This window comes from Lathamus discolor, chromosome 6 (assembly GCF_037157495.1).
Source record: "Lathamus discolor isolate bLatDis1 chromosome 6, bLatDis1.hap1, whole genome shotgun sequence".
Classification (NCBI taxonomy): domain Eukaryota; kingdom Metazoa; phylum Chordata; class Aves; order Psittaciformes; family Psittacidae; genus Lathamus; species Lathamus discolor.
Genome location: NC_088889.1, coordinates 54,890,811 through 54,917,347, shown reverse-complemented (window position 1 = coordinate 54,917,347; position 26,537 = coordinate 54,890,811). Strand labels below are relative to the sequence as shown.

At 40.8% G+C, this 26,537-nt stretch overlaps 1 protein-coding gene and 1 long non-coding RNA gene across 2 annotated transcripts; one reads left to right on the top strand and one right to left on the bottom strand.

Annotated features, from left to right (window-relative positions):
- The first annotated feature begins 1,864 nt into the window (after positions 1-1,864).
- LOC136016127 (uncharacterized) lies at positions 1,865-19,078 on the top strand. The gene is made up of 3 exons (XR_010613503.1): positions 1,865-2,017; positions 17,877-17,950; positions 18,925-19,078. It is a non-coding gene; the product is annotated as an uncharacterized LOC136016127 (long non-coding RNA).
- On the bottom strand, positions 6,403-25,917 carry SPTY2D1 (SPT2 chromatin protein domain containing 1). The gene is made up of 6 exons (XM_065682841.1): positions 25,568-25,917; positions 16,845-16,959; positions 13,783-15,405; positions 12,842-12,995; positions 12,123-12,200; positions 6,403-10,049 (listed from the first exon to the last, which is right to left on the bottom strand). Exons 1-6 carry the CDS (start codon positions 25,625-25,627, stop codon positions 9,953-9,955), a joined length of 2,127 nt encoding a protein of 708 aa, XP_065538913.1. The 5' UTR covers positions 25,628-25,917; the 3' UTR covers positions 6,403-9,952.
- Positions 25,918-26,537: the final 620 nt, after the last annotated feature.

Below are 26,537 nucleotides of genomic sequence, written 5' to 3'. Positions count from 1 at the left end.
GTCAGTTCCTTTACATTTGGCTTAACATATATCTTAATAAACAATACACTAGTCTATAGTTTCTCACACAGTGAATCAGCATCAGATTATTTTTACATATTGCTTACGCAGACACGATGCTCAACATCGGAGGCTGATGTATCATGCGGAGCAGGTACTTTAGCTTCCAGCTGCCTACATTCAATGCAACCAAGTTTCAGGAAAGAGATACTAAAAGCCAACTTAGCTTAAAGAAACACTGACCTCACCTTTTCCAGCTATAGGATGCTAGGACTATTACATATCGATCTTTCTTTCACTTGAAAATCCCAGCTGGGTGAATTCACAACAGTGCTTTGTATTCGGGGCTGTGAAAGCTCATTCAGAAGCAGAAACCATAGCCTGGCATTTTGAAGGACTGTGTTCACTGGCTGCAGGAGTGGTGGGAGTGCTGGAAATAGGCAGGTGACACTCAGCTCCTAGGAAATGACAGCTAGGGCTTTGTGAACTCCAGGGCAAGGGGGAAAGGGCTGAATGAGTGAGACATGGGGTAGGATGCCAGAGTTACCATGGACTGAATAAGAAATATAGTGAACACCTTTCCTTTTTCCTGGTGGTCTCACTTTGCTTGGTCCTATCATTCCTAGACCTTTTTTGTGAAGGAGCTGTCGGCCTCCAGGAGAGTGTTTGCGGGGCAGAATACATGAAACAGCAGCAGCACTGTGGCCCTTCTCTGCAATGTATATATGAGGCCAGCAACATCCTACGTCCTGTGTCCCTAACTCCACCAGCCCAGAGGAGCCCTTAACCTGAAGAAGGGAGGGGGAAAGTTTGTCTCAGGGACTGTCAGCAGTATAACTTCACACACTGTTCTCTGGGGTGGTGGTTGCTGTGGTAGAGACCATTTGTAAACAGGGGAAAGTATTCTGAGCAACTTCAGTTTTGTGGTAGGAGGAACAGGAAATTAAAGCTTTACTTGGACCCCAAGAACTCTGGTCTGGGACACAAGCAATGACAGTGGCCTTCACCACGCTTCCTACAGACTCTGCAGCCTCATGAATTTTCAAGGGCTGAAGCATAGTGAACCCTATAATGACTTGTTACAGAATGATCTACACAAACACTTATCTAAACCCTTTTAAGAGACAATTTAAACATCATTTTTGTTTCAGAGAGGTCCTAGCACAGACTAATGTTTGAGAACACATCACTTCTTTTAAATTTTTTAATCTCAAACATTTGGAATTTTAATTTCTCCCCATTTTACAGTAAAAACAACTAGGAAAGTCTGATAGATATTTATTAGTAGGTTATTGGTAGGTTAGGTGCTTAGAAACACTTTTAAAGATCTCTATGTGCATGCATAACCAAAATAATCATAGAAACCAGAACAGTAACAACATACTCTTGGTAGTTTTACACCACTATCATCTCAAGAATGAGAGTGGTAATACCATTTCTGTGCAAGGCTGAGAGGTCACCCTTAACTAAGCCCACACCCAAACTACAGATCCACATTTCTTAGTACTCATTGTTCAGACTGTTCTGTACCTGTGCCCTCTAGCTCAGAATCTTCTCTGAATGTCATTTGCAATGACTAATTCCATATTAAATTAACAGATATTAATGTCAACTAATCTCTAGAGAATTAAGTATCTTGCTATCAGGCTAACATTCTGACCACACAGCAGCCTTCCTATGCCACGCACCACCCTGTACTGGTCCTCTAGTAGTTCCTCTCTGCCTCATCACTTGATCTCTAGCTTTTGTTACTAAAGTTATCTTTAATATTTCCGAAGCTGTCTCTCTCATTCCCTCCCCCAGCACCTCCCAGGCATTAACCAAGGAGGAAGCCAGCAGTACAACCGTTATTTATGAAGATATTTTCTGCCAGTTGTTTACTTCATCTGTGTATGTTTGCTCACTTCAATCAGCCAAAGCAGGACAAGGCAAGCCAGAAGCACTCAGGATAGTGCTGAAGTTGAACATGGCCAGATAGAGAGATACCAACAGCTCTATGAGCAGTGAGGATATTCTGGTAAGTACAGTCTTAAACACACCTTGCCTTACACCATCTACGCCAAGCAAAGTGGTAATGAGATGTCCTTTACTGGACATACTAAATTTTAATCTGTGACAAGAAGATTCATTCTTTTATTCTATTTGTTTGTCTATTGGCCAGAGTTCTGACTAACATATCTTTGAGTCAATGTGAATTCTGGGTTTATATAATTTCTAGTGGTAAAAATATGAAGCTTAGCTTTCAGGATGTTGTGAATCCTGATTTAGGATCCTGATGACTACGCCAGTTTCTTGCAGAATGAGTGGTTTAGGTCACTGAAAGAATCACTGTTAAATGTATCAGCAAAAGTGGTTTTAATATGAATTTGTAAAAGTGAGACTTAACAGAGTCAAATTAGAATCAATTTAGAATGATTTACACAAAGACCAAAGAAACAAAAGTGTAAGGGAGACCCTTCTGTTGAGTCATGAGGTTCAGAGTTGATCTCCCCCCTTTCTGAATTCATGGAGCTTAGGTGCAGCTAGGTCTAATCTTAGTCTCAGCCTTGGACAACAGTTTATGTCTAAAGGAATTGACTACATGGATTTAATCAGCATTAATTTAACATGCTGTCAGCAGCTTACTGAGAACCTGCTGCAAGTAAGGGGTCTCTGCCTTGGGTAGGAAAGATATTCCAGTCTCAGTAAGAAATATGCTATCTTGAGCTCAAGGAGAGATTGCTACTATACAGCCAAGCTGCCTAGCACAGGGAGAGCTCCAAGAAGGCTGCCATGCCATGGGATAAAGCAGTTGGCTTGTAGTCAAATTGCATACAATGGAAAAGGTATGCATAAGACCCTCTGTAGCCACAGCTTTCTTTTTTCCTTGATAAATGAGTCTTGGAAAAACTAACCACTATTCTTGTGTTAATCGCGTGATCAGTGTTTCAAGCTTGTACACATCACAATGATGCTCACTGGGTCACTCTGCCCTGTTGTGGGTTTCTTAGAGGAGTTCTTGGCCCAGCTATGGTTCAGGCCTTTACCTCCATTGGAGCCTGCACCAAACTACTGCTGGTTTGTTTAAGGGGGTTGAGAGTCCATCCATTTACACAGGATCAAGTCATGTATTATCAAACACTGTCTCTGCTCTAGAAAAGCTTTCAAATGCCTATCAACACTTTCAACACAAACTGGTAAAGCCAGTTCAACTGGTAATGCTGTGTTCTTCCAAATGAGGTCATAGCATTTTGTATATGTTCCTACCAAAGAAGGTAGAGAAAATTCTCCAAGTGGGCATTTGTCAAGCAATACATTCACCTCATATTTTATTATAATTCTGTTCTGCATAAAAGCTCACCCTATGTATTGAAAAACATAGCATTATACCAGGGGTATTGGTCCTCTCAGATATTTTCTTTGAGACATGGTAGAAAAGATGGCTTAATTATACAGAAAATAGGCTGCAGTTTCTCAGGTGCTAAGGGAGAAGACAAAATAAAATTACCATCTCATGGAACATGGAGCAATTTCTACAGCATGGCTTTTGAGTTTTATTCAGTTCCACACAAAACAGCATCATTTTTACTGTCTTAAACTTCCATACTCTAAATACTAGTCTCATTCTTCTGCTTACTGTGGGCATCCTGTATCTGTAAGGTAGGTGAGCTTAGAGCAAAGCCAAGGGAAAAAGGTCCTAAATAACCTGAAACTATGATTTAGGAAGCATTTCAAAGAATTGTCTCCAGTGGAGAAAATAACACATTATTATAATTTGTCCAAATTAAGTAGTGAGTAATGGAATGAAAATTACAAGTTGAACACACAAATATGAAATGCAATGGGCAGATTTGCACTTCTGAAATATGCTAGAGTGATTGTCACAGACACTGAAGTTTGAGGAATAAATGAAGACTAACTGCAACACAAATGGCAGGAGCCAGTTTCCTCACAAAACCCAAACTGGTTCAGGTTTGGAAATATTACAAAAGCATTATTTATGTCAGTGTTTACCTTTGTTCCAAACAACCATTAAGTCACCTGCATGTGTGAACTATACCGTGACCATTTTATACATCATAACTATCAATTCAAAAGCACCATCCAGTCAAGGCTGGATAAAAACCAGCCGTTTTGATGTACATGAGACCTCATTGCCAACTGCATACAGCAGCAAATACTCTCCCGCAAAACAGATGCTGAAACCTGCAGGAAAAATTAACTCACACCACTCACAAACAAGGCTCCCCTTAGCCCTGCGCCAGATCACAGACTAAACACTGCCATCACCGCATTCTCTTTGTATGCACAGCTAGCAAACAGAAGCCAGGTTAATAAAGGCTTTGCTGGTTCACTCATTTTGACTGGGGGAAGAGGGTTATTAACAGCAGCACATCACTCTGCATAAACTCTGAAGAGTCACTTTACATGACTGGGCTGCCTGCCCACCCATCAGTTATGGTCACATTTGACACCACTGTAGAGGTCTCAAAAATGGACTTCCTGCACATTTAGAAATCAAGACCCAGGTAAAGTGGATTGTGTCACATTAGTGCCCATCCTGTGCAAAACCAACGATAAGCAGAGTACTTTATCAATTGCAGAGCAGCAGGCCAATTGACAGATGCAATGCTCTAACATGTACACCACTTCTTTGCCTGGACGCATCTTATGGCATACTGGATGTGTTGAGCGAGCACAGAGCATTCATGCAACGCAACATCTGGAAGAAGCTGACAAGGAGGAGTTACTGTGATATGCAAGTGAGGACAAATCCATATCAAACATAATATATCCTTAGCTGTATCATTCAAGGAAGCTACTTACCTCTCATGAGGGAGCCCACAAAAGAGATTAAGTAAATTGGCATTCAAAAACCTCCTTTTGCACTCAGTGCATGCATAAGTACGCTCTCATAGTTATTGAGTGCGCTATAAAACCTGGAACACTACACAGTGTTTTTTAAGTCAGAGTCAAGCCCATTCCTTTAACAAGGGAAAAAAACACAAAAAACACAAAAACCCCCAAAATTATGAAAGCTCTCAATTCTCTTTGTCAATTGCTATCAGCTTTCACACAGACAGTATGAGAGGAGATGGCATCAGATACTTGCCTTTCCTCAGCTGAGGAACATTGAGAAACTGGACAGAAGTTGCAGTCAGCATGCAAAAGAAAAAAAATTATAATTTTGGCAGGAAAAAGGATATAGGCAAAACCCAAGACTCCCATGAAGGTCCCCAAAGCAAATTAAACATGATTTGGGAAAACAAAACCGTTCATCCATTATGGACAGAGAAGTTAGGACTCAACTAGTGATATGTTATATTACTTCAGGAACCTCTTCTGTCTCTGATTTCATCCCACATGTGAAGCATGGTATGTCACAGGCTTTTTGGATCCATAGGTGCATGGAAAAATGAAACACTTCCATATTCTTTTCAAGTGGTAAGAAAAGGCATTCTATGGGATGGCTAAACAGCAGTTCTGTCCTGTGGAACTAAAAATGTTATTTCAAATAAATTACAACAAGAAGTTGTCCTGAAACAATGGAAACCTGTATTCCACCTCCTCACCTTCCCCCCAAACCCGAGTAAAATAATTTATTGCTTCCTAGAGAAGTACAGCTTTAATGGCTGGGCTCAACTAACAGTGTAGAATCACCCTTCACACGAACAAAATATATATGCTTTGAAATAATGAGTGATAATGACTGCCTACAGCTATTTAAGATACATTAAAAATGAAGGGAATTTCATACCAGGTATTTCCAACGAAGGTGAGACTTCATGCCTTCAAAACAAGGTACTCATAGGACACTGCCTAAATGCTAATTTGCAATATAATTTAAAAGTAGTGTTTTTTTTGGTTGGGTTTTTTTTTTTTTAATCACAAGAGAGTGCAAGTGTTGCTGTTTCAAAGGAACGGCAGATGGGCTCTCTTTGATGTGCATTCATTTATCTATTTGGAAGTGGGTCACAGCACTAGCTGATCAGAACAGTCAGTGGTATTTACCTCCACCCACTGAAACAGCAAGCTGTTCCATAGAAGGTTCAGAATCTTTACATGGGAATAAGAGAATCTGAGAAGGACACTCTTTGTGAAGCTACAGGATGAAACACCACACCCCAACAGAAAAGATTACAGGCAACTGGTACACTTGTGTTATAGAATGCTAATACACGCATAGACCTCCAAATATATATTCTGTCACAAGCCTGAAGTGCAGATGTCAATGATTTTCAGATCTTTTCCAAATGCTTAAATGACTCAATGTTTCATACATTCTTGCTGGCTGCGTGAGAACAAGAGAACAATTCTTGGAGGACATTCAGCCTAATGCTGTTGTACGTGACAGCTCAGAAGAAACCGGGAGAGAAGAATTCTGAAGACTCTTCCATAAAGTAAACCAGTGAGAAATAGCAATAAAATGTTTAATGCCTGTAATTTATTGTATACATACTCTGCAAAACTTATATGCATTTGGTGTGTGCAAAAGTATACACTTTGACAGCACCGGAAAACAGTTAAGCCATGTACGAGTTTTTAACCTGATTTGTCACATTGTGTAAAAAGACATTGTGCACAAATGATATCCCCAAAGGAAAAAAAAAAATCATTGGCTAAAACTAGAAGCACCCTTATTTACACACTAACGCTTTAATATTGCATCAAACCCACTCACCAAAATAAATAGTACATTCATCACAATTTAAACACCAGTCTCTCCATATATTTATTTTCTTTCTGACATGTTTTGGTCTCCAGAAATATGCTCTATCTAGAAATATGCATCAGTTACTAGATTATGTTACAAAATGCAAAAATAATAGAAAATTTGTTTTCCTGGACAATACTTTGGGCTTTACACAAAAATAAATCCAGATTTCCATAGAGATCTCATATACTTCTTGAAAGATTTTTTATTTTAAAGCACAGCACAGAGTTGCACACTAAGGCTTCCTGTGATATGCAAAACCCTGGCCTCCAAAAGACGTCGCTGTAAAGTGAAATACAGTTCAAGTGTAAATACAAGACATTTTCAAAAAGTAGTCATCAATAGAAAGTGCCCTTCATTTGATTTAGCATTAGCAGTAAAGGAGTAGCTACTGTAATTGTGCAATCAAATCCAGACCTGGAAGGGTTTTATGAAAAGTATGTAATTTCATGCTATCAAGTTTAAGGATATAGAATCTGAGATAGCAGAAACCAACCAACCTTTTTATACTCCTACATTCATTATTTTTTTTTTGACACAATTTAGTGAAAAAGGCACATTGTCAAACAGTGAATTAAGAGTCTAAAAACCAAACCAGAATCTCATTAAATACAATTAAACCATTAGTTTAACATCAGATCCTCATAAACCAATATAAGCATTCTTCCAGTTTTTCTTAACCTCAAATTCAGATGCACTTTGGACAAGTACTGAAGTACTCTCATTAGATTAATACTATTAATCTGGCAAACAGTAAACATGTTTTTGGATACAAGATCAGGAATTAGAACCCAGGACCTTAGTTCCTTCATAGCCAATTTATAAATATGCAGCAAATGCAAACACATTAAAACCCAAACATTTGTACAAAATTTGAAACCCATTAGCATCCCATGCCAATTATGAGAAAGTACTTCTTGACTGTAAAATTACAAAGGTGTCCTTGAATAGTTTTTCACATGAAATCAACAAAATTTAAGCAATGATCATTGTGTGAAGAAACAGTTGTAACAGTGTCTTAGGGAGGCTAGCAGAGTACATTCCAGTCACCATCTAAAAGACAAATGACAAAGTGCTTTACAGATTAAGAAATTTAACTGAACTTGCATGGTTAAAAAAAAAAAATAATAAAAATCAGGAAGGTGAAATAACTGGGGTTTATTTAACCTGTATTTATCTGAAATGCAGATTCAATTTCCAATTGAACCAATTCTGAATGTATTTCTTTTGCTTCAGAAGAGACTTTTCCCAGCCAGGCAGGAAGTTGCTCACAGCTGATCTAGCTATCAGGGTTGGCAGACCTAGAGCCCTTCTCCAGCTAAAAAGAATTAAAAAGCAAAAACCCAGTAACTTGATCATGGTCCCAGTGTTCACGGTCTTGAGTGGATAATTCTAGGAACTACAACAGAAAACTTTCAGACAGTCCCAATGTAGCAGGGTGAGTACAACACACTTCTAGACAAGCAGAAACGTTATGCTATCTTGCATGGTCTCAAGTGCATACACTGATAAATGGTTTTTGTTAGTTAATATAGAAAGTTAAAAAATACATAGAGAGCAAGGGTGATGGTATCTTTATCTGGGCTCCCTGTCAGATAATACTGAATTATAGAATCTATGCCAATAGCTTACTCAGGACAGTGTTTTACTGAGGCAGTGAAATGCTACACCATTGAGAGAAAACATCTTAAAAAGGCAAATCTGTTTTTTCTTACGTTAAGAGTCAGATGTTTAAACTTCAGCAGCTTCTAAGATCGTTCCTTACAGGTTGCTATCTGAACTGCTTCCTAAAAGCAGCATTGTTCAGAATAGCCCTGATTAAAAAAAAAAAAACAAAAACAAGGGAACCTTTCCTATGGAATAATTTTTCATTTGTATTCCTTTACTTCCTCCCTTTTTGTACTTTTCCAAGTACACCTAGCATTAAAACATAACAGCCTCAGCAGCTGAAGCCAGAGGTACTATCAAGGAGTCCTGGAGCTTGAGGCAAAGCTGAGTAGTGGTACTGGTGAACTTTGAAGGGCGACCTGGGGAAATCAAAAGTAGGTACAACATCAGATTTGAGCTTCAGACTTGCAGTACAACTCCTGTAGACCTACATAAGCCCTGTGCTGACTGTAAACAAATTCAGTTACTGAAACAAACAGTCTTTAAGTGCATAGTTAGAAATAATGTGCAAATATGGGCATTAAGGTAAGTAACTGAACTAGATTTCCTGCTGCACATATCGTTTTAGCTTTTTGGCTTGATGAAATTAATCATAAGTATTAACCAGTCAACAAGAAGTTGTTAATATTGAAGAGCTGCCAATACTTTCTAACAAAACTTAATTCTGATGTGCTTTCTAAATAGTAAACCTAATTAGATAAATGACTGCTTCACATTGTAAATCATTTAACACATCGGATGTTTAATGCAAGAAAAAAACGTGCACCAAACACAGTCTGTAAAGCAGCAGAAGCTGTTAAGCAAATGGGAAGATTTACAGGGCAGGAAAAGAACTTCCAAGCATATGCTTGAGCCCAAAAGCACATGTTACATACAAGCATTAGGAACTCCTGTTTTCAAGGTGTGTATGTATCATCCTGAATTAGATTTGTATTGGAATTCCAGACACAGCAAAACCCAATGTAATCTTTTGGCCATGTCTGTAACAGTTTGCAAATGATATGCACTTTTTGGTTTAGAAATAAAGAGATTCAAATTGTTTTTATGGGTCTTCAAATCAGAAAATATGCAGCACTTTATTGCTTTGAACATCTGTGGCAAGGGCCGAATTTACACCCGAGCTGCTTCTGAAGAGATGGCGACATCTTAATACTTCGAGGCTCAAGTTGAGAGAGAGAATAGGATATAAAGCAATTTCTCTAAATCTCAAGAAATATTAAGGAACAAGAATGCTATTCTAGTCTTTCAAGTGAATGTAAAATTGGTTTACCTCTATATGCCGATTAGTTCTGAGTCAGTGCATAGCTAGTCAATATTTCTGCTGGCATCTTGAACAGGTTTAATCAATGGAAATATCTATTCATTTTATTCCACTTAATATGCATTAGTGCATTAACTTCTTCATAAAAAACAACCCTGGCAAGTATTAAAAATAAATATCTTATTTAAGTCAAACTAAAGCCTTGCTTTTCAGTACTTTATCCCTTTAAATATTATTTGCCCTCTAATAAGCAAATGGAAACTGAAGTAGAATAAGAGATGTATGGAAGCAGAGGGTAACAGAAACATGACAAAGTCAACACCAGTCAGTTAATGTGTCCTCATCTTCTTAGACTGTCTCTTGCGTTTTAATTCTTCTTCTTCCCGTCTCAATTCTTCTAAGTCCTCCTGAACACCAAGCCTTAAGCTGCCAAATAAGATTAAATTCTTTACACTACTACTCAAGAAACATGAAGCTTGACTTTTATCCATCCCCCAACAAAAACAATGCTAAAATTACATCCGATTTGAGCAAAAACTTTTCAAAAAGTTCAACAATCAGAGTTGTTTTTTTTTTTTTAAATTATAGCAAGAATACAGCTTTAAGAAATCAAGATATTATGAAATTAGAATAAAATCTCTGGAAGGAAAAGTTACTTTAAGAAAGTAAGATGGTCAAAAAGTGATTTTAATATGAAAAGTATTTTTTTTTCTGAAAAGAAGCTGCTGAAACACTTCCATCAATTCCTGCCAATGTGTCTCTTACATACAAGTCATAGACTGACTCTCATCACCTTCTGAGAGCCACCTAAATAGACCTTTTACACGGGCAAGGGAGACAATAGATAATGTCAAACAGTAGTGAAGTAAACAATTTGTTGCAGCTTTCTGGCTTGAGGCACCATTGAGGTAGCTACAAACAACATTGCTCCATCCTCACCCCACCTAGCTCTTGTGAACGGGCCCATGGAAGAAACATGTTTAGCTACATCCATGCATAATTTCTGCAGCTTCCTAGAGATCAGTATGTTGAAAGTGATACTGAGAACAGTATCTGCAACAGCTGTTCTCCTCTTCAACAAGTAAGGGCTGGATAGTCTTGTTGGTTTGATACTAGGAACGGGTGTGACAAAGTTACCACTTCCTTATCAGCTATTGCTTCTTTTGCAGCCCTATCAAGTGCATTTGTACACTTATAGTTCATTATGAAGCAACATAAGCCAACATAGCATGCACCTCAATGCAAAAGGCTGAGCCACATGACAATGAGGATTCAACTCTTTTGGGCTAAACTGCTCCAGTACAGGCTCTAAAATGGATTTTATGCCTAAACAAGCACTGCAAAGTTATCCCGAATTCAGGAAACTGCAGTCATTTCAATTAAGAATAAGAAACAAACACATCAGGGATCTTTTGTGATGGAACTGGCTTGAAACATTTTTTCATTTCAACTTAGAACTTAACTACAATTTTGGCAGGATTGTTTGGTTAGAAGTAGTTCCTAATTTCAAGGTTGCTTTTAACCAAACTCCCAGTTAAAAAGCACCTGAGCATGGAAAAATAGTTAAACTCAATTTTACTCAAGCTCCTTATCTCCCCTTCCTTTATGCTGCACACATAGATTTCCAATTCTACAAAACCTCACTCTTGGTCTTCACAGACTACAGTGAATAGCAATATCATTGTAATATTACAGTTATTTCCTCTTAACTCCATTTAACAGACTATAGCTTTGCATGAGCTGCAACTATTCACCAGGAACAAGGAGAAATGAGGACACTGACTGTAACTTCAAAAAGATGCAAGTTTCCACTGCTCAAGGCACTTTCTGAATAACAAAAAAGTTTCAGTTGAACAAACCCCATTTGTTAGCTCAGTATATTCCAATATTTTCCACTATCTACAAAAACCTTTTATAACTTACACAAAGTTTGTTCCATCAAAAGTAAATCAGTTTATGAACAGGGTTTATAGTAACAAGAGTTGCATAGGTATAGAGGGCAAAACCAGTGAAAATATAATATTTGTATTCTAAATCACTGATTGCAAAAGTTCAGAGTATTTCAGACAAAGAAATATGCACACAAACACATCTACAAATAACACCCCCCCAAAAAAAAAAAACAAAAAAACCCCACCAAATCACCTCCTTCCAGTCCTCAAACTAGCAGAATATTTTAAAGCTTGGGACAAATTGATGGGTTTCATATTTCAGCACAAGTATTTTTAAACAGATTTTTGGGCATAAGTTTGCATTTTTGCGTGGGGTTTTCTGTTTGTTTTTAATAAGCAGAGTTCGTGATGCATGAGAATGAACATACAAGATTCATTTACTGTACCCACCACAGGCTGGCTTTTATCTTTACCAAAGCTCTCTTACAAATGACACTAAGGCATATTTATCTCCACAATAAAAAGTGGCAAATATCCACTCTAGTTCAGCCCCATGCCTTGGCAATGGGGTCTTCCATCTTTCTATCAGTTTTAAATTCACGCATACCTCCTAGCTTCTTCTTTCTGTTGCTCTCTCCAGCTGCTCTCCATATAACGTAAGGCATAATCACTTTCATCTTTGTATCTGGAAATTAAATATTAGTTTTCAGCACACTAAAAAAACTAGAATCACATACAATTCAGTTATGAATTCACATCACTTCTTAGAAGTAACTACCTTGCCACACACAGATTTTAAAGTTTTGAAAGAATCTAAACTACAAGCCTTTAAAATGCTTGCTTTCTTATATTTTGTCAGAGAGGGAAGTACTTAAATAAGCCAAAGAGCAGCCTTCGCTTCCCAGCAGGTCCTAATCATATCAAGTTAGATCCTCTTACAGAGTAGCTAACACTATTACATTTAGCAGTTCATATTCAGGCAGCTACATTTGATGAATTCTGAAATACTGCAGACTGCTATAGAAACCATTTTAAATCCAGTAACAGGAAGGAGTTACTATGATTTATACAGGTGAGACATTGAGGAAGCCGTATTGTTTTCCAATTATGTTCTACTACATCAAATTTTATTGAGCGTGGCAGCAGTGTGAAAATTCAAGGTCCCTTTAGCACAGAAGCAGATCTAATGACTTAAATTTCTGCAATGCAAACCCAGTTTTGGATACCAGCACTTCCTGTAATTCAAAAACATTTGTATTTGAACTCTATTGATTTCTGTTGTTCTGTTGCTTGTTCTGCAATACCTTAAAATTAACATTTTCTTACCTCTTCCGGTCATAGCCAAATATTTCCCGAATATGTTTTGATATTTCTTCCTGGGGTTCCCCTTCATCTTCAATAAAGTCATCCATTTCAGAGTCATATTCATCATCATCATCATCTATTTGTCTCTTGTAACTAATAGGTGGTCTCCCAAGCCCTAATTGACAGGAGAGTGAAAAAATCATTAATTAATAGCATTAATATAACATTGATTTGACAGTACTTCCCCTTGGTATGCTTTGGACACAGCAATTTTACAGCTCCGGGCTTCAAGGTGGAAAACTTCTGCCCCAAGTTAACTAACAATTCTCAGAAACTCAGTAACAGGAAATACTTCCCCTAAGTTGTGCTTTAGAAGATTACATCTTAGTATCACCAATGATGCCATCCTGAGGAAACTACCAGGCAGAAGTCTATGCTCTTGTTCAGGGCTTTCTAGGCACTTATTTGCTAGAGTTCATGCTGCATGTTCCTGTTCAGAAACAACTTTTCCAAACAGCTTGCTTACTGTTAAGGTGAATTTTCCAAAATATGTACATTTCAGCCACAGGTTTGCTTTGTGGTTTTAGTTTATGTACCACTTTAAACACCCATTATTTAAGACACTAGAATTTCAAAGACTAAGCATAATTAAACAATACAGGAAGTGAATCCTTTAATTCTTTTCCTTCTAACAGCATTCATTTATCAACATCCACCATAGGCTGCTTAGTTTTCTTTCATGTTAATACTTCACATCCCAGTCTGGATTTCAAGAAACATGAGCATAGGTAAAAAATAAACTAGAAATTGCAAAGCAGAAAAAAAACATTCTACTGTTAAATATGGTATTTTGTCCAAGACTTCCTAATTGCACTTCTAATTGTCAAAGGCCCTCAGTGACATACACACATTCAAAATATAAACCAAATAACTGAAAAAATATTTGCTCTAGAATTTCATACCTTGTGGATGAAACACAGGTCTATGACCTTGAAACGATCTCATGCCATTTATCTGTCCATTGCTAGGTCTTGTTACTAAGTTTTTAGAAGAAATAGTTTCTGATACAACAGTACACTTCGGTTTTACAGTAGTGCCCAAACCACTGCCTGGTCGCCCAGGTCCCGCACTTGGGCTGATGCCTGGCCTTCCTGGTCCTGTTCCCAAACTGCTGCCTGGTCGCTTGGCTCCCATGCCTGAACTGACTCCTGGCCTTCCTGGTCCTGTACCCATGCTGCTGCCTGGTCGCCCAGGTCCAGTACTTGGTCTGATGCCTGGCCTTCCTGGTCCTGTACCCATGCTGCTGCCTGGTCGCCCAGGTCCTGTGCTTGTGCTGATGCCTGGCCTGCCTGGCCTTCCTGGCCCGCCTGGCCTTCCTGGCCCGGTGCCCAAGCTGCTGCCTGGTCGTCCAAGTCCCGTGCCTGAGCTGCTGCCTGGTCGCCCAGGTCCTGTGCTTGAGCTGCCTGCTGACTTTCCAGGTTTCGTGCTTGAGCCACTGCCCAGTCGTCCAGGTCCTGGGCTTAATTCACTTCCCGGCTTTCCAGGTCCCACACCAGAATTGCTGCTCGATCGCCCAGGTCCTGCACTTGAACCACCACCTGGATGCCCGGGTCCTCCTTTTCCTAAGCTGCTGCCTGATCGCTTTGCGTTGGAGTTAATTCCATGCTGAAGAGATGCAGTATTTACTGATTTCATATGAGCAGACTTTTTCAGGCTGGATTCTTTAGCAGACAGAGGCCTCTGAGCCCCATTGGCTGCTGCTTTTGAGGGTGGCACACGAGAACTTGAGCCGGACCTTCCAATACCATTGACAGGTAATTTACCATGACTGCTACCAGGAGAGCTTTTTAAGGACCCATTTTGTGAGTTTTTTCCCATTTGATCAAATCTGGAGGAAGATGATGACCGTGAGTATTTTTCAGTCAATGCTGGTGTTTTGGATTTCTTATCAGTACCACTCATAGAAGACATCAGACTGCTTTTTGGTGTGGAATGTTTATCTGCTGAGCTTTTGTTAAGCTTTGCATTCACAGATTCTTTCTGAGAAGTAACTTTTTTGGAAGAACTGGATATCCCTGTATTCTTAACCTCCTTCTCGCTTTTCCTGTGCGTTTCTACTCTTTTGTTTTTGCGTCCTAAGTACTCCCTCTCTCTCAATTCTTCTGCTGTTCTGGGTCTCTCTTCTACTTTTTTCACTGGTTTTATTTCCACTGGTTCATACTGCTTTTTTTCAGCAAGCCTTAAGAGCTCTGCAAAGTTCAGAGGTGCTGGTGCACTTTTGGGAGGTGCCTTTGGTTTCACTGCAGCTTTGGATGGTTTCTCTTCATATTCTTCTTGCTCATGCTCAGATTCAGTGTGACTATATTCAGGTTGCTCAGTTTCCTCTTCTGTTGCATACTCAGCCTCTGCAGCTTGAGCAACATTTTCACAAGTCCTCCTCTTTTTAGGCTTCTCTTCAACAGGAATGCCATTATAACCATAAAAATTATCCTTTGTCCGTGAGGCCATAGCTCTTGCCTTTCTGTCATGTTTAAGTTCAATGCGCCTAGCCAAGAGCTGTTCTTTCTTTCTTCTTTCTTCCAGTGCTGTACAAGAAAACCAGGAGAAAGTTATGCAAAAGCACTCCTTTATTTAAATTTCTTCCAGATAAGACATTTAGGACAGTAATTTAGATATCTGGCTAACAGCTATTCAAAACAGACCATAGCTAACCCACCTGAACAAGCTATTCTTACAAAGGTGAACAATTAAGTCAAATACTGCTACTGCAAAACCCATTAAGGTTATTCAACCAAAGCAGCTCTCCAGAAAGCTATGCAAACTAAGGAGAACTACTGTGTGAAGAGGTACAGGACTTATGGAATTTCTGGGTAATGGAGGGAGTTCTGAGACTGAGCAAGAGAACCTTGAGACAGTACAGAATTTACTGTCAGATGTTTATGGGAAGATGAGGAAATCAAGAAAATCAGAGAGCACTGGGGGGATAAGAAATGGAAAACACACTGAGTGTGTGTAGAAGGGTGTAGGGGAGAGAGGAGCTAGCCGCAGATAAGCAAACTGGTGGTGGCTACATTTGTCTGACAGAGAACTGTGCCCTATCTCCACAGTCTGTCCTATATTTTTACTGAACTGTTTTTAGCTAATTTCTTCACAGCTATGGTCTCTAGCTCAAGTCCGCATGTGATCTGCTGATGTAAAATTCAGGCTGAACTAGCTGGTGAATAGGATGAGAGGCCTGAATGTCAGATACTGGGCAGACCAGGGGAGTGGGTGCCAAATACCAGAAAATACTCAGGAAAAGCATAAATTCCTAGAAAATGGATTGGGCTACCCGTGCTTTGGGTGCCTGTAAAGGTACCACCCCCCACCTCCTACCTATCTTATTCTGTTGTCAAGGGCCATGACTGTACAGAGTGTGCGTGCATGCATGCCTGTGTGGAATTCATGTTCAGTCTTGCTTCTGGCTGGACCACAATACAGGGATAAGGAGCAGGCTCATTACAGGACCAGAAGAGGAGGAATAACACCTGGGTCATCCAGTCCATCAGATTTGGTTACCTCTATCAAAGCATTAACATCAGAAGCAACACAGTATTAGCTTATTTTACAGACTATTTAAAGGAAATACACCACAGTGGAAAAACTGTGGCTCAAACAAAGCTGCTGCCTTACAAATGTGAAATTCAGACTGTATCAATACACTAGCTTAAGACACAACAACAGGAACTTTTACCATTTTTATCATGCACAAAGCTTTTCCAGGTTAAGTTACCAAAAGTCCAGATGATTTCTTGCAATACCTCTTCTCCTTAACTACTCATCTCCAACAGTAAATACTAGTATAGCTGATACTTAAGTCATGCAAAAAGTCCCTAATCTTTACTTAGTCCTGGCTTTCCCTCAGCATGTTAGGTACATAAATTCCAGAAACAGGTGTGTAGCTGTATTTGCTAGAGCTTCTAGTAAGGTGACAGAGTCTCAGGGTCAATGGAAGTCTCCCACAGGAAATATTTTGAGCTGCTACCTTTCTTTCTTTTCTCTTCTTCTTGCCGTCTGAGGAATGCTTGAACTGCTGCAGACTCTACACCCTTGACTTTTGGAACCTTTTTGGGAGGACCAACAGCCAAACTGTACCTTTTCTGTAAAGAACAAAGAAATATGTCAGCAAAATTAAGAAATGTAAAAATCTTAAAAGTTTTTAAACCTGATGAGTTGCATAACAGTCATGTACTTGACTTTAGGCAGGGATGGTACAGGATAAACACACATGAATTCCCACTGAAACAGAGCTGTGATGGATACACTAAACTCCCAGCTGTACTTTGCTTCATGCTAAGGAGCAACAGGCCTCATATCTTTGGGGTGAACCTGCAAGCTGGAAATCCCCCCCATCTTGTTTATGTTATTGACTAGCAGCCAACTACTTACTTCACCCTAAAAAACACTATTATCAGGATGGGCCCAGTCTGAGCTCTCCCTGAACTGCAGCTGGACTGCATGTCTGGTGACTCCTCCGAGCACGGACACCTCTCATGGTTAGAGATCCCTTACCCAAGACTAAAAGATCCTTCCTTACCCAAGGTGGAGAGATCCCTTACCTACAACAGATCCTCAGTGACTGACAGCATGCTGAATTAGTATTATGAAACATTACTAATCCACATAGCTATTCAATGTTATTATAAGCATTACATGGATAATTCTATTACACCTAAACCATGGACCAGATCTGAGACTAAGACTGGAACCAGCCACATCTGGGCTCCAGAAGTGGTTCAGAAAGCAAGGGGATTCAACTCTGAACCTAATGATTCAATGGGAGAGACCTCCTTACTCTGTGTGTCTCTGGTCCCTGTGTGAATCATTCTCACCCAACCTGAACTCAATTTTCCTTCAGATTTTTTTTTCCATGCAGTAATTAATAAGGTGAACCTTGCCATCAAACTTACTGAACCTTGTCAAACCACTGTTAAACTTTGTTAAATTCCATGGAACTTATTGAGCTCTGTAAAATTATTACTTTACCTCACTAAAATACATTGCTGCTTCTCTCTAGTGAGGTGCATTCCAGTCATCCGCAACAAGAGCCCACTCAGCTTTTGAAGGAATGAACAGGAAACCAGAAGACAGGTAGGGAAACCAAGAGAAATGAGTGAAATGCATTGGACTGAGAAGGAATGAAACAACTGTATCAGTAATGAAATACAAATATTTCAGTCCAGCTTTAGTCTCTAAATCAAGCAAGAAACAAAAGCAGACTAAAGCCCAAGCTGCCAGAGTCTGTGTAATCCCAGGCTACAGGTTTCCAGGTCCATTAGGGCTTTCAGCTTTGTTTGTGGACACTCAGTTTCAGGTTGCCTTATTCAATGAATAAATATATCAACTCAAAAAAATTAATTACTCCAAAAGTAAATTGGAACTGACTTCACCAACAGAACTAGTAGATGGATCTAAACCCAGGGATACTGATTTTAGTTGTTGCTGCAGCGATCTTAGACTATTGTACATTAAGGAGTTAAGTGATCCACATACCAGCTGACCTGAACTGGTGCAGGTGTGCACACTACTATAACTTATCAGCCAAGACAACTGGATGAACTCAGCAGACGAATGGCAACAGAATGTGCGGCTCCCACATAGCACCTGGCTATCACACGTTCTGCATGTGGTGCAATTTGCCTGGAAAAGAGAAGGCTCCAGTGGAAGACCTTGCTGTCTTTCAATGCTTAAAAGGGATTTATGCGAAAAATGCAGACAAACTTTTTAGTAGGGTCTGTAGCAATAGACAAGGCTAATGGCTTTAAACTAAAAGAGGGTGGATTCAGACTAGATATAAGAAAAAGTTTTTATAAGAGTACTCTCTGCGCAACACCAGAACAGACTGCCTAGAGAGGTGGCAGATGTGCCATCCCTGGCAACATTTAAGGTGAGGCTGGATGGGGCTCTGAGCCACCTGCTCTAGTTGAAGATGTCCCTGCTCATTGTGGGCAGGTTGGACTAGATTACTGTTAAAGGTCTCTTTCAACCCAAACTATTGTATGTTTCTATGTCTGTTTCTTAAAGCAAAGCAGGATGTTTTCATGTAACACCCTTTTGCTTGGCAGAGTAAACAACAGAGCTGCTTACTTCCAAGAACATCCTATAAGAGCTATGAAGATGCTAGCAATCCTCACCACAGACATGATCTGCACAGCTTGTCATGCCCAGATGCCTGTCCAGTGCAGATGTAAAGTTACCTATACTATCCCCCTTTTTTGCTTCTCCTGTTTATATCCAATAAATACTAATCGATGTTACAAGTGAAAGCAGCTTTCTTATGGAGATCTGTAACAAACACCTGTACTAGTGTGCTACACCTGTTCAGACATTACCTTTCTTAAATGTCCCAATTATTGGAATAACATGGAAAGAAACAGACTGGAACTTCCACAAACAGACTGGAGAAGAAAAATCAATGAGAAAGAGACACTTGCAAAGGAAAATACAATAGAAGCCAGTTAAACCCTGAAGCAGATGGAAAGCAGAAAAGTATGTTAAAAAAACAACAAAAGCCACACAACAAAACCAACATAACCCTAGGGCTTAGGGTTTTTCTTTTTTTCTTTTTTTTTTCTTTTTATTTCAGTAGCAAGACAAATTACAACATAAGCCAAGATCTTCTGCATGGCAAGTTTGGAGCCTCACCAAATGAGAGCTATAAAATATGGTCCAAATAAAACCAACATCATTAATAAAGCCACACAAGTCAGGATTTCATAAATATCTTCCTATCCTCATGTAGCCTTATAAAACTTAACTAAAAATTTAAATTAAAATATCTGGTGGTTAAAACACCTACCTCCAAATGTTTTAGAAGCAATAATAATCAGGCAAGCTAGTATCATAGCTTCCTAGATTTCAGTATCACACAATGGAAGCCTTCATTCTAATTTGATTTACTGAAACAGCAGTACATGAGGAGACCCCTGGATTACTTCAATTACTAACATGCAAACCCATACATTATCTTGTACATACATGCACTAAGAAGCAAGGTTCGGAGACTCATTTCTAAGCTGCTGCCAAAACTGGTTCCAGGAACAGCAGCTGCAATCCCACCTACTTGTAGTCACCTTAAGTAATTTCCAAAACTACTAAAACCAAATTACAAAGATATGACTGCAGTGTACACTGCAGTCATAAAACCTGACATGTTGCCTCATCACATTAAGGAGCTACTACTGTCAAGCTCATTTACTGAGTTTCATCTTTGCACAAGTGAGTTCACCACACTGTGAAAACTGATTTTGTAAATCTTTATCACTATCATCCAAGCAGCACCTGCACTATTCTGGCTTTTTATAGCTATTGCCAAGTTGGTTAAATCAACAGAGAAACAGAAAAGTTTAGCCTGTAGGAGAGAGCAGCTCAGACTGTTCCCAGAACACTGATTTCCCTGGGCAGCACTTGATGACACCTCTAACTCTATACTGCTGAGATACACCAAGTGGGTACTGTTTTACCCAAAGGAAAAAGTAAAGGCCATGGAAGTGCTTTTCTTCAATTGTGTACTCTCCTGAAATAGCAAGTCTTTTCCTACCTGTGAGTAGTATTTCTCCTGAGGTTTCGCTTTTTTTTTTTTACCTTCGTCTCTGCAAATCTTGCCATAACTACTTACCCAGTAACTGGCTCTCCCCGAATCTGACTAATGGGGCTTTTAGAATTAAAGTATGGTGTAAGGTCCATTTCAGTGCTAAATCTTACTTGTTTTCTCCCTAAAACCTGAATATTTTTTGCCCTCCATGGGCTACATAGCATAAAAAGTTACATGAGTAACAAAGAAGCACAGAAGTATCCTCAAAACAAAGAAATGAATTAAAAAAAAAAATCCCTGGTATTAATATGGTAGGGTAGTTAAAAACCTCACGAGGCTGTATGTGCCTACACATTCACAGACATTCATACTGTCTTGTGAGAGATATATATCAGATATAGTTTAGGTACATATACACAAGACATCCATCCCTTAAATGCAGATGCCAGCAATCTAGTGGTCAGCCACAGGTAAGCTCTAGGTCCCAAGTTTAACTGTGCAACCTGCAGCCAAGGTTTTGCACTTAAATCACTAACTTTCTTTAAAAGATGGCACACGATCCTGATACAGTTGCAGCTGTTTTGAGGTCAGCATTCAATTATCAGATCTTGGACTGTAAAACAGATTCTGTAAAATAACTGTAAGTTTCATGGCATCCAAATGAAGCCCTAAAAGGCTTAGACCCAGATATAAGCAAGAGAAGTAGTGTTGCTTTTCACATGAATCAATATTTACAAAGGTAACAACACAAGATATGAGTTATCAATTCTGCCAAACCTGATTCTCAGGTAGAGCACCTCTGCAGCTAATAATTTCTGCCATGTGCTTGCATATACAATGTAAAGAAAATTCTACTTGTGCTAGCCAGCATGGGCAAGTTGCAGAGGCTCCCAGAGGGTGGGGGTTTCTGTTTGCTTGTTTTTCTCTGGCAAGTTGTGGCCCCTGTGTGATGTTACACCACTTTAACTGTTTTTCCTTACCATTCATCAAGACATGCAGCCTTCTCCAATGGGAAGTCCCTGTTTCCCCTGAAATACTCTTCAGGATATAACTTGCTAGCAACATCACTAACAGTTCATTCACCCAGTTAAGCCACACATATATCCTTGTTTGTGTCACTCATCTCACAATGCTCTAATACTAGTTCCTCAAAAGGCAGTTTTCCAAACTGTAAGTGGTCATTTGTGTTAACAGCCTAGGGGCCTCTGCCTTATCACAGCCTGCTCCTGCAGACACCGTGCTGGGTTTTTGGTAGGTTTTTTTTTGTGGGTTTTTTTTTTTTTAAATCAACAGCTGGCTCTGCAGTTAGACTTTATCAGAATATGTGCACATAATCCTCTCTCAACTACTGTTTTGAATATCTAGTTATGACAACACAGATGGCAGTTATCAAGCATTTACTTAAAATTGTTCAATTCCTTGCAGGTTCTAACCCATACCAAGAGAAAGGCTTTACTGACAAGAGTATTTTAACTATCAGCTCATACTGTTACCTCCCAAAGCCAATTCAACAGGGTCACACCTCTTACTCCTAAACATGCAAACACAGTTTTCTTAAGATTTTGCAACTGCTGTCACCACACAGGTGCTGAACCATTAGCTGAAAATAATGCAGAAATTTCTTCCCTTAAATGTTGCTTCACACAGTAAAAAGAAAACGAAACAGAAGAACACTTCATGCTTTCCTTTCTGTAGTGGTATTGTGGTCCCCATCTTATTCACTTACGTAGACACCAGGAATAGGAAAAGCCTACAGTTTTATGCATTTTAGTAAATGTTTGCAAGTGCCTGTAACTTAGCTATCAAGTTCTGTCAAGTAGAGTAAATGCCCTTCTAACCCTTGCCAACTTTTTATATTACGTATCTAGCAGTTCTCCTGGTGTGGATGTTGATAGAATACAAAGCATTTGTAGGCCCCGTTTTGAGACAAGTTTTAACAATAAATAAATACATGCACACCGATCAAACAGGAGTCTGATTCTACAATAGCAATCGGTACTTCACAGCTGTTCTCAGTATTTCTCTTGCAGAGCTTCTCTTCCCTATGGGAGAAAACATAGCTTGCAGGTGACAATTTTCATGGGCAGGCTCTGAAAAACACAGGGTCCTCTCAACACACTCTGGGACTTTGCTACTCTTTTACTTTCCAAATACTTAGTTCCCTGTTGCTGGGAGTATCTGTCAACTTTACCAGAGGGTATTTTGTAACTTTGAATACTCACTACTTATTAGTCCAACTTAAAATGAGACTTCAGCAAGTGCTGAGGTGGCTGCCCAGCTGTTTCAGTTTTGGGTCACCTGTTCTGGGTTGAATGCTATTCTGTACCAGATGTTTTACACCAGAGATCCAGCCTCAGTCAAAAGGAACAGGAAGGTATGCAAGATCATTTCTAATAAATTATTAATGACAGTAGAAAGAAGGTGAAATAAAAGAATGACAGTTCCAACTATGCTCAGTGGGGGTGTGTGTGTGTTTGTTCTTTTGTTTTTTCTTTGAACTGCAATACAATTTTATGCTTTATGAGTCTCTTCCATTCAAACATCTCAAAGTGCTTCCCCACATCCATCAAGTCACATAAAACTTACTGCAATATAACAGAATATACCAGTTTCACAGAGAAGTGAAGAGCAACATAGACAGTATTAAAATCTTACTAAAATAAACACTAGATCTCCTAATTGACATCATGTCTAACCAAAGCAAGACCATATTGGAAATCTAATAAGCTGCTAGCATGAACACATGTAACAAGATATACACACAAAATACAGGAGTCCCTATGGAACATTATGCGAGGAAAAACTGGGGCTCTTTCCAGCAACTGCTATGAAGATTATTAGCAACACATCATTAATAGCTTTACACTAGTTCGTATACTTGCTGTTTTATTTAGAAACAAAACTTGATGCAGTTAATAGGGCATTGAAAGGCTGATTTCAACAATGTTCCTTCTGAATCTGGATTTCCACAGGGAGATGAACAAACAGATCCGTTTTTCCAGGGACATGATGCAATACCTGTTTTATGCAGGCCCCTCTTCCACAGTACAAGACCATATTATCTCTTAAATAGAGTTTTTCTATAGTTTCTACTTTTGAGATATGTACTGTAGTGCATGTTACTATTTTTCATTAAAAGAGGCATGGAATGTTTAAAGTTTACAGTGCACTAAACTAAGCATCTCAAAGAAAAACTCAGGCAATATGGTGACTAACCCAGGAATGGACATTGCTGGAAACCTGCTAACTTGACACACCAGTAAGTTTTGTTATTGGCCTATATGGCATTTTTAATAAAAAATATTTAAGATTAATTATATTCTTATATGCACGTTTTATGTACAAGCTTTAATCTGGAGTTACTTTGATGTCCATTGATCAAGCCCCCTTTTGAAGCTTAACAGCTGCAGACAACCTCAGGCAGTGCCAAGTGTAGCTCCACTTTTGCTCGAAAACTAAGGCCAGCTTTTCAGTTAAAAGCTACATGGTCTAGAACTGAACTGCTCCAGCTATGGATTTAATTAATCAGGTAGGCAAATCCTAATCTTGCCTTTACTAAAAAGAGTAACAAAACTGTCATCCACTGTACAATGAGTAGGATTGCTTCTCTCTATCATCACATCTGCAATAGAGAACATAGCAGATTTCATCAATTCATCATCATGGCTTGTAACTATTTGTGACAAAAAATAGCAGTATACTACACTAAAGCTGCAAGAGCAAACTAAGTAGATAAAAATAAGTTTTAAACATCTGGAGTAAGAACTACAACATCCCAATGACAATTTGATGGAACAAGTTGTTTTAAGATTCATAAATAGACATGTAGTTATCTTAAAGTATTTATACATTTGATATGTTACAAACTAGACCTCTACGTAGAGTCAAGAGGCAAACTAAATCAAGCTAAATATTGAATAGATTTTATCAGATTTTTAAAACACAGTAATAGCTGATGAGTTATCTACTATATGGCTGGTCCATATTGTCAACTAGTCACAGTATTGGTGAACATTACCAAAGTTTTATGAGTGGTACAGAAACTGAGATACTTTCAACTCTACACTGTCTCCATTTCAGCAATGTCAGAACTGAAGAGTACACTTTTTTCTGCTTTTTAGGATAAACTGTAGAAAAACAACTACCCCTCCCATTTACACTGGTACAAGCAAGCTAATCATAGAAACATGGAACACTGGCACCCAGTTAAAGAACAGACAGGAAAAGTGTTTCTCTAACTGGTGGCTACCAAAAAGAAAATATTTTTTTTTTTATCCAAATAAGCACATGGCTTATAATTTGGGTCCTGTCAAAGGAATGAAATCCAGTATATGAATGCACCGATAGGCCACAGGCCCTTCCTAGCAGCAGACTTCATTCAGCCAAGTAAGTGGGTTATTTCATACTGAATCAACATAAAACTTTTAGCTCGAGTTAAAGTACAAACTGCTGAAATACGAACTTCAGAATAATATTCGTAACAAATCAAATGCCTTTCACCAGTCATCCCCATGTAATTGTTATTCCTTAGCAATGGATACAAAGGTACTGGACAACATAGCACATTCATCCCAAACTAGACATTCTTTGTCTCCGACCTGCATTTGAGACGTGGCAGACTTCTGTTTTCAGAGGAAACAAAAGGGCTTATCCAACTTTTAACAACAACCCCTTCACCACCATTTTCGCTCTGGGGATCTCGGCGTTTTCGGCGACCAGAAAGCGTAAAGCCCGGCAGCCCCTTCCCAGCCCCAAGCGTGCCGGGACCTACTGACAGGAGGGGCCCCTCATCGCCCCCCCCACGCCGGCGCCTCTCCGGTCCCCTAAAGCGAGTACCTCGGCCGGCGAGGAGGGAGGCGCGGCCCCAGGCCGGCCGGGCAGTCTCCACGAAGGCCTGCCAGGCCCGTACACCGGCCTCCTCGGGCGGCCCCCGGGGCAGGGGTCGACGAGAGGGACAGCGGCCCGAGCGGGACCCTCAGCGCCCGGCGCGGGGAGCGCAGGACTGCCGGGCCCACCAGCTCCGCCCGCACTGCTCCGGTAACCGCTCCCCCGGCGCCACGCGAGGTGAGGCAGCCGGGGGCACCGCCGCCCCAGCGGCTGTAAGCGGTCACCGTGCCCCGGCCCTCACACAGTCCGCCCTCCCCGCCAACAGCCCCGACGACCCCCGAACTCACCGGCACCGAGTTCAGCCCCTGCTGCTCCGAGGCCTTCACAAGAATATTGCGGAAATCCATGGCCGGGTCGAGAGGGGCCGGGGCACCCGCCCTCCTCCTTCCCGCTCCGCTCCGCGCCCGACAGAAGCGCTGCCCACCGGCTGCCAGCCGCCGCTCGCCTCAGCTCAGCTCAGCGCCGCTCGCTTCCGGCCGCCGCCGCCTACCCTTTATATCACCTCGCCTCGCGCCAGCGTCACCCGCCCTGTGCGTCACTTCCACCGTGACGGGCGCCTAGCCCCAGGAAACGCGTCCGCTGCAGGGGGCGGGGCGGTGGGGCGCGCCGGGGCGCGCAGCGGCGCCTCTGCGGGGGCCCCGCGGAGCAGCGAGGTCCGGGGCTGGAGCGGGCGAGGCCTAATAACGGCCTGCGGGGCCGCCCCGCCCCGCCCCGCCCCGCCCCGCCCCGCCCCGCCCCGGCCCGCGCTGTCCGCCGCCCTCGGCCGCGGTGTGCCCCGCCGGCCCGCCGTGCACCTCGGTGTCACCCAGGCTAACAGCGCGCTGGCTGTTCCGGACGGGTCAATAGAGCAGCACGGGTGGCGAGTGTTGTGTTTTGGATTTAGCAACAGCTCGTGCTCCTCCGGTGGCAGCGGGGTTTGTAGGGTCTGGAAGGGGAAAAGCTGTTTGGGGGGAGGGGTGAGGTGCTCCCCAGCACCTGCCCCAGTGCCTCTCGCACTCCCGGGGAGGGAGGTCAGCTGCCGAGCTGACCATGGCCGAGCAGAAACCCTGTACCAAAAGTATGTACTAGGTTTCCGCAACGACCCTCCTTGGTTGATGGGGGCTTGAAAAGCAGCGCTTGGCTTCTAGGCATGTCATGGTTGCACTAGCAGCACGCCCCGGGTCCCGTGAATACCTCCTGATAAACAGGGCTTCCCAGAGCAGTGCTGAGGGGTCGAACAAAACCCTCTGTGTGTGTTTGAATACTCTTCCAAGCCTC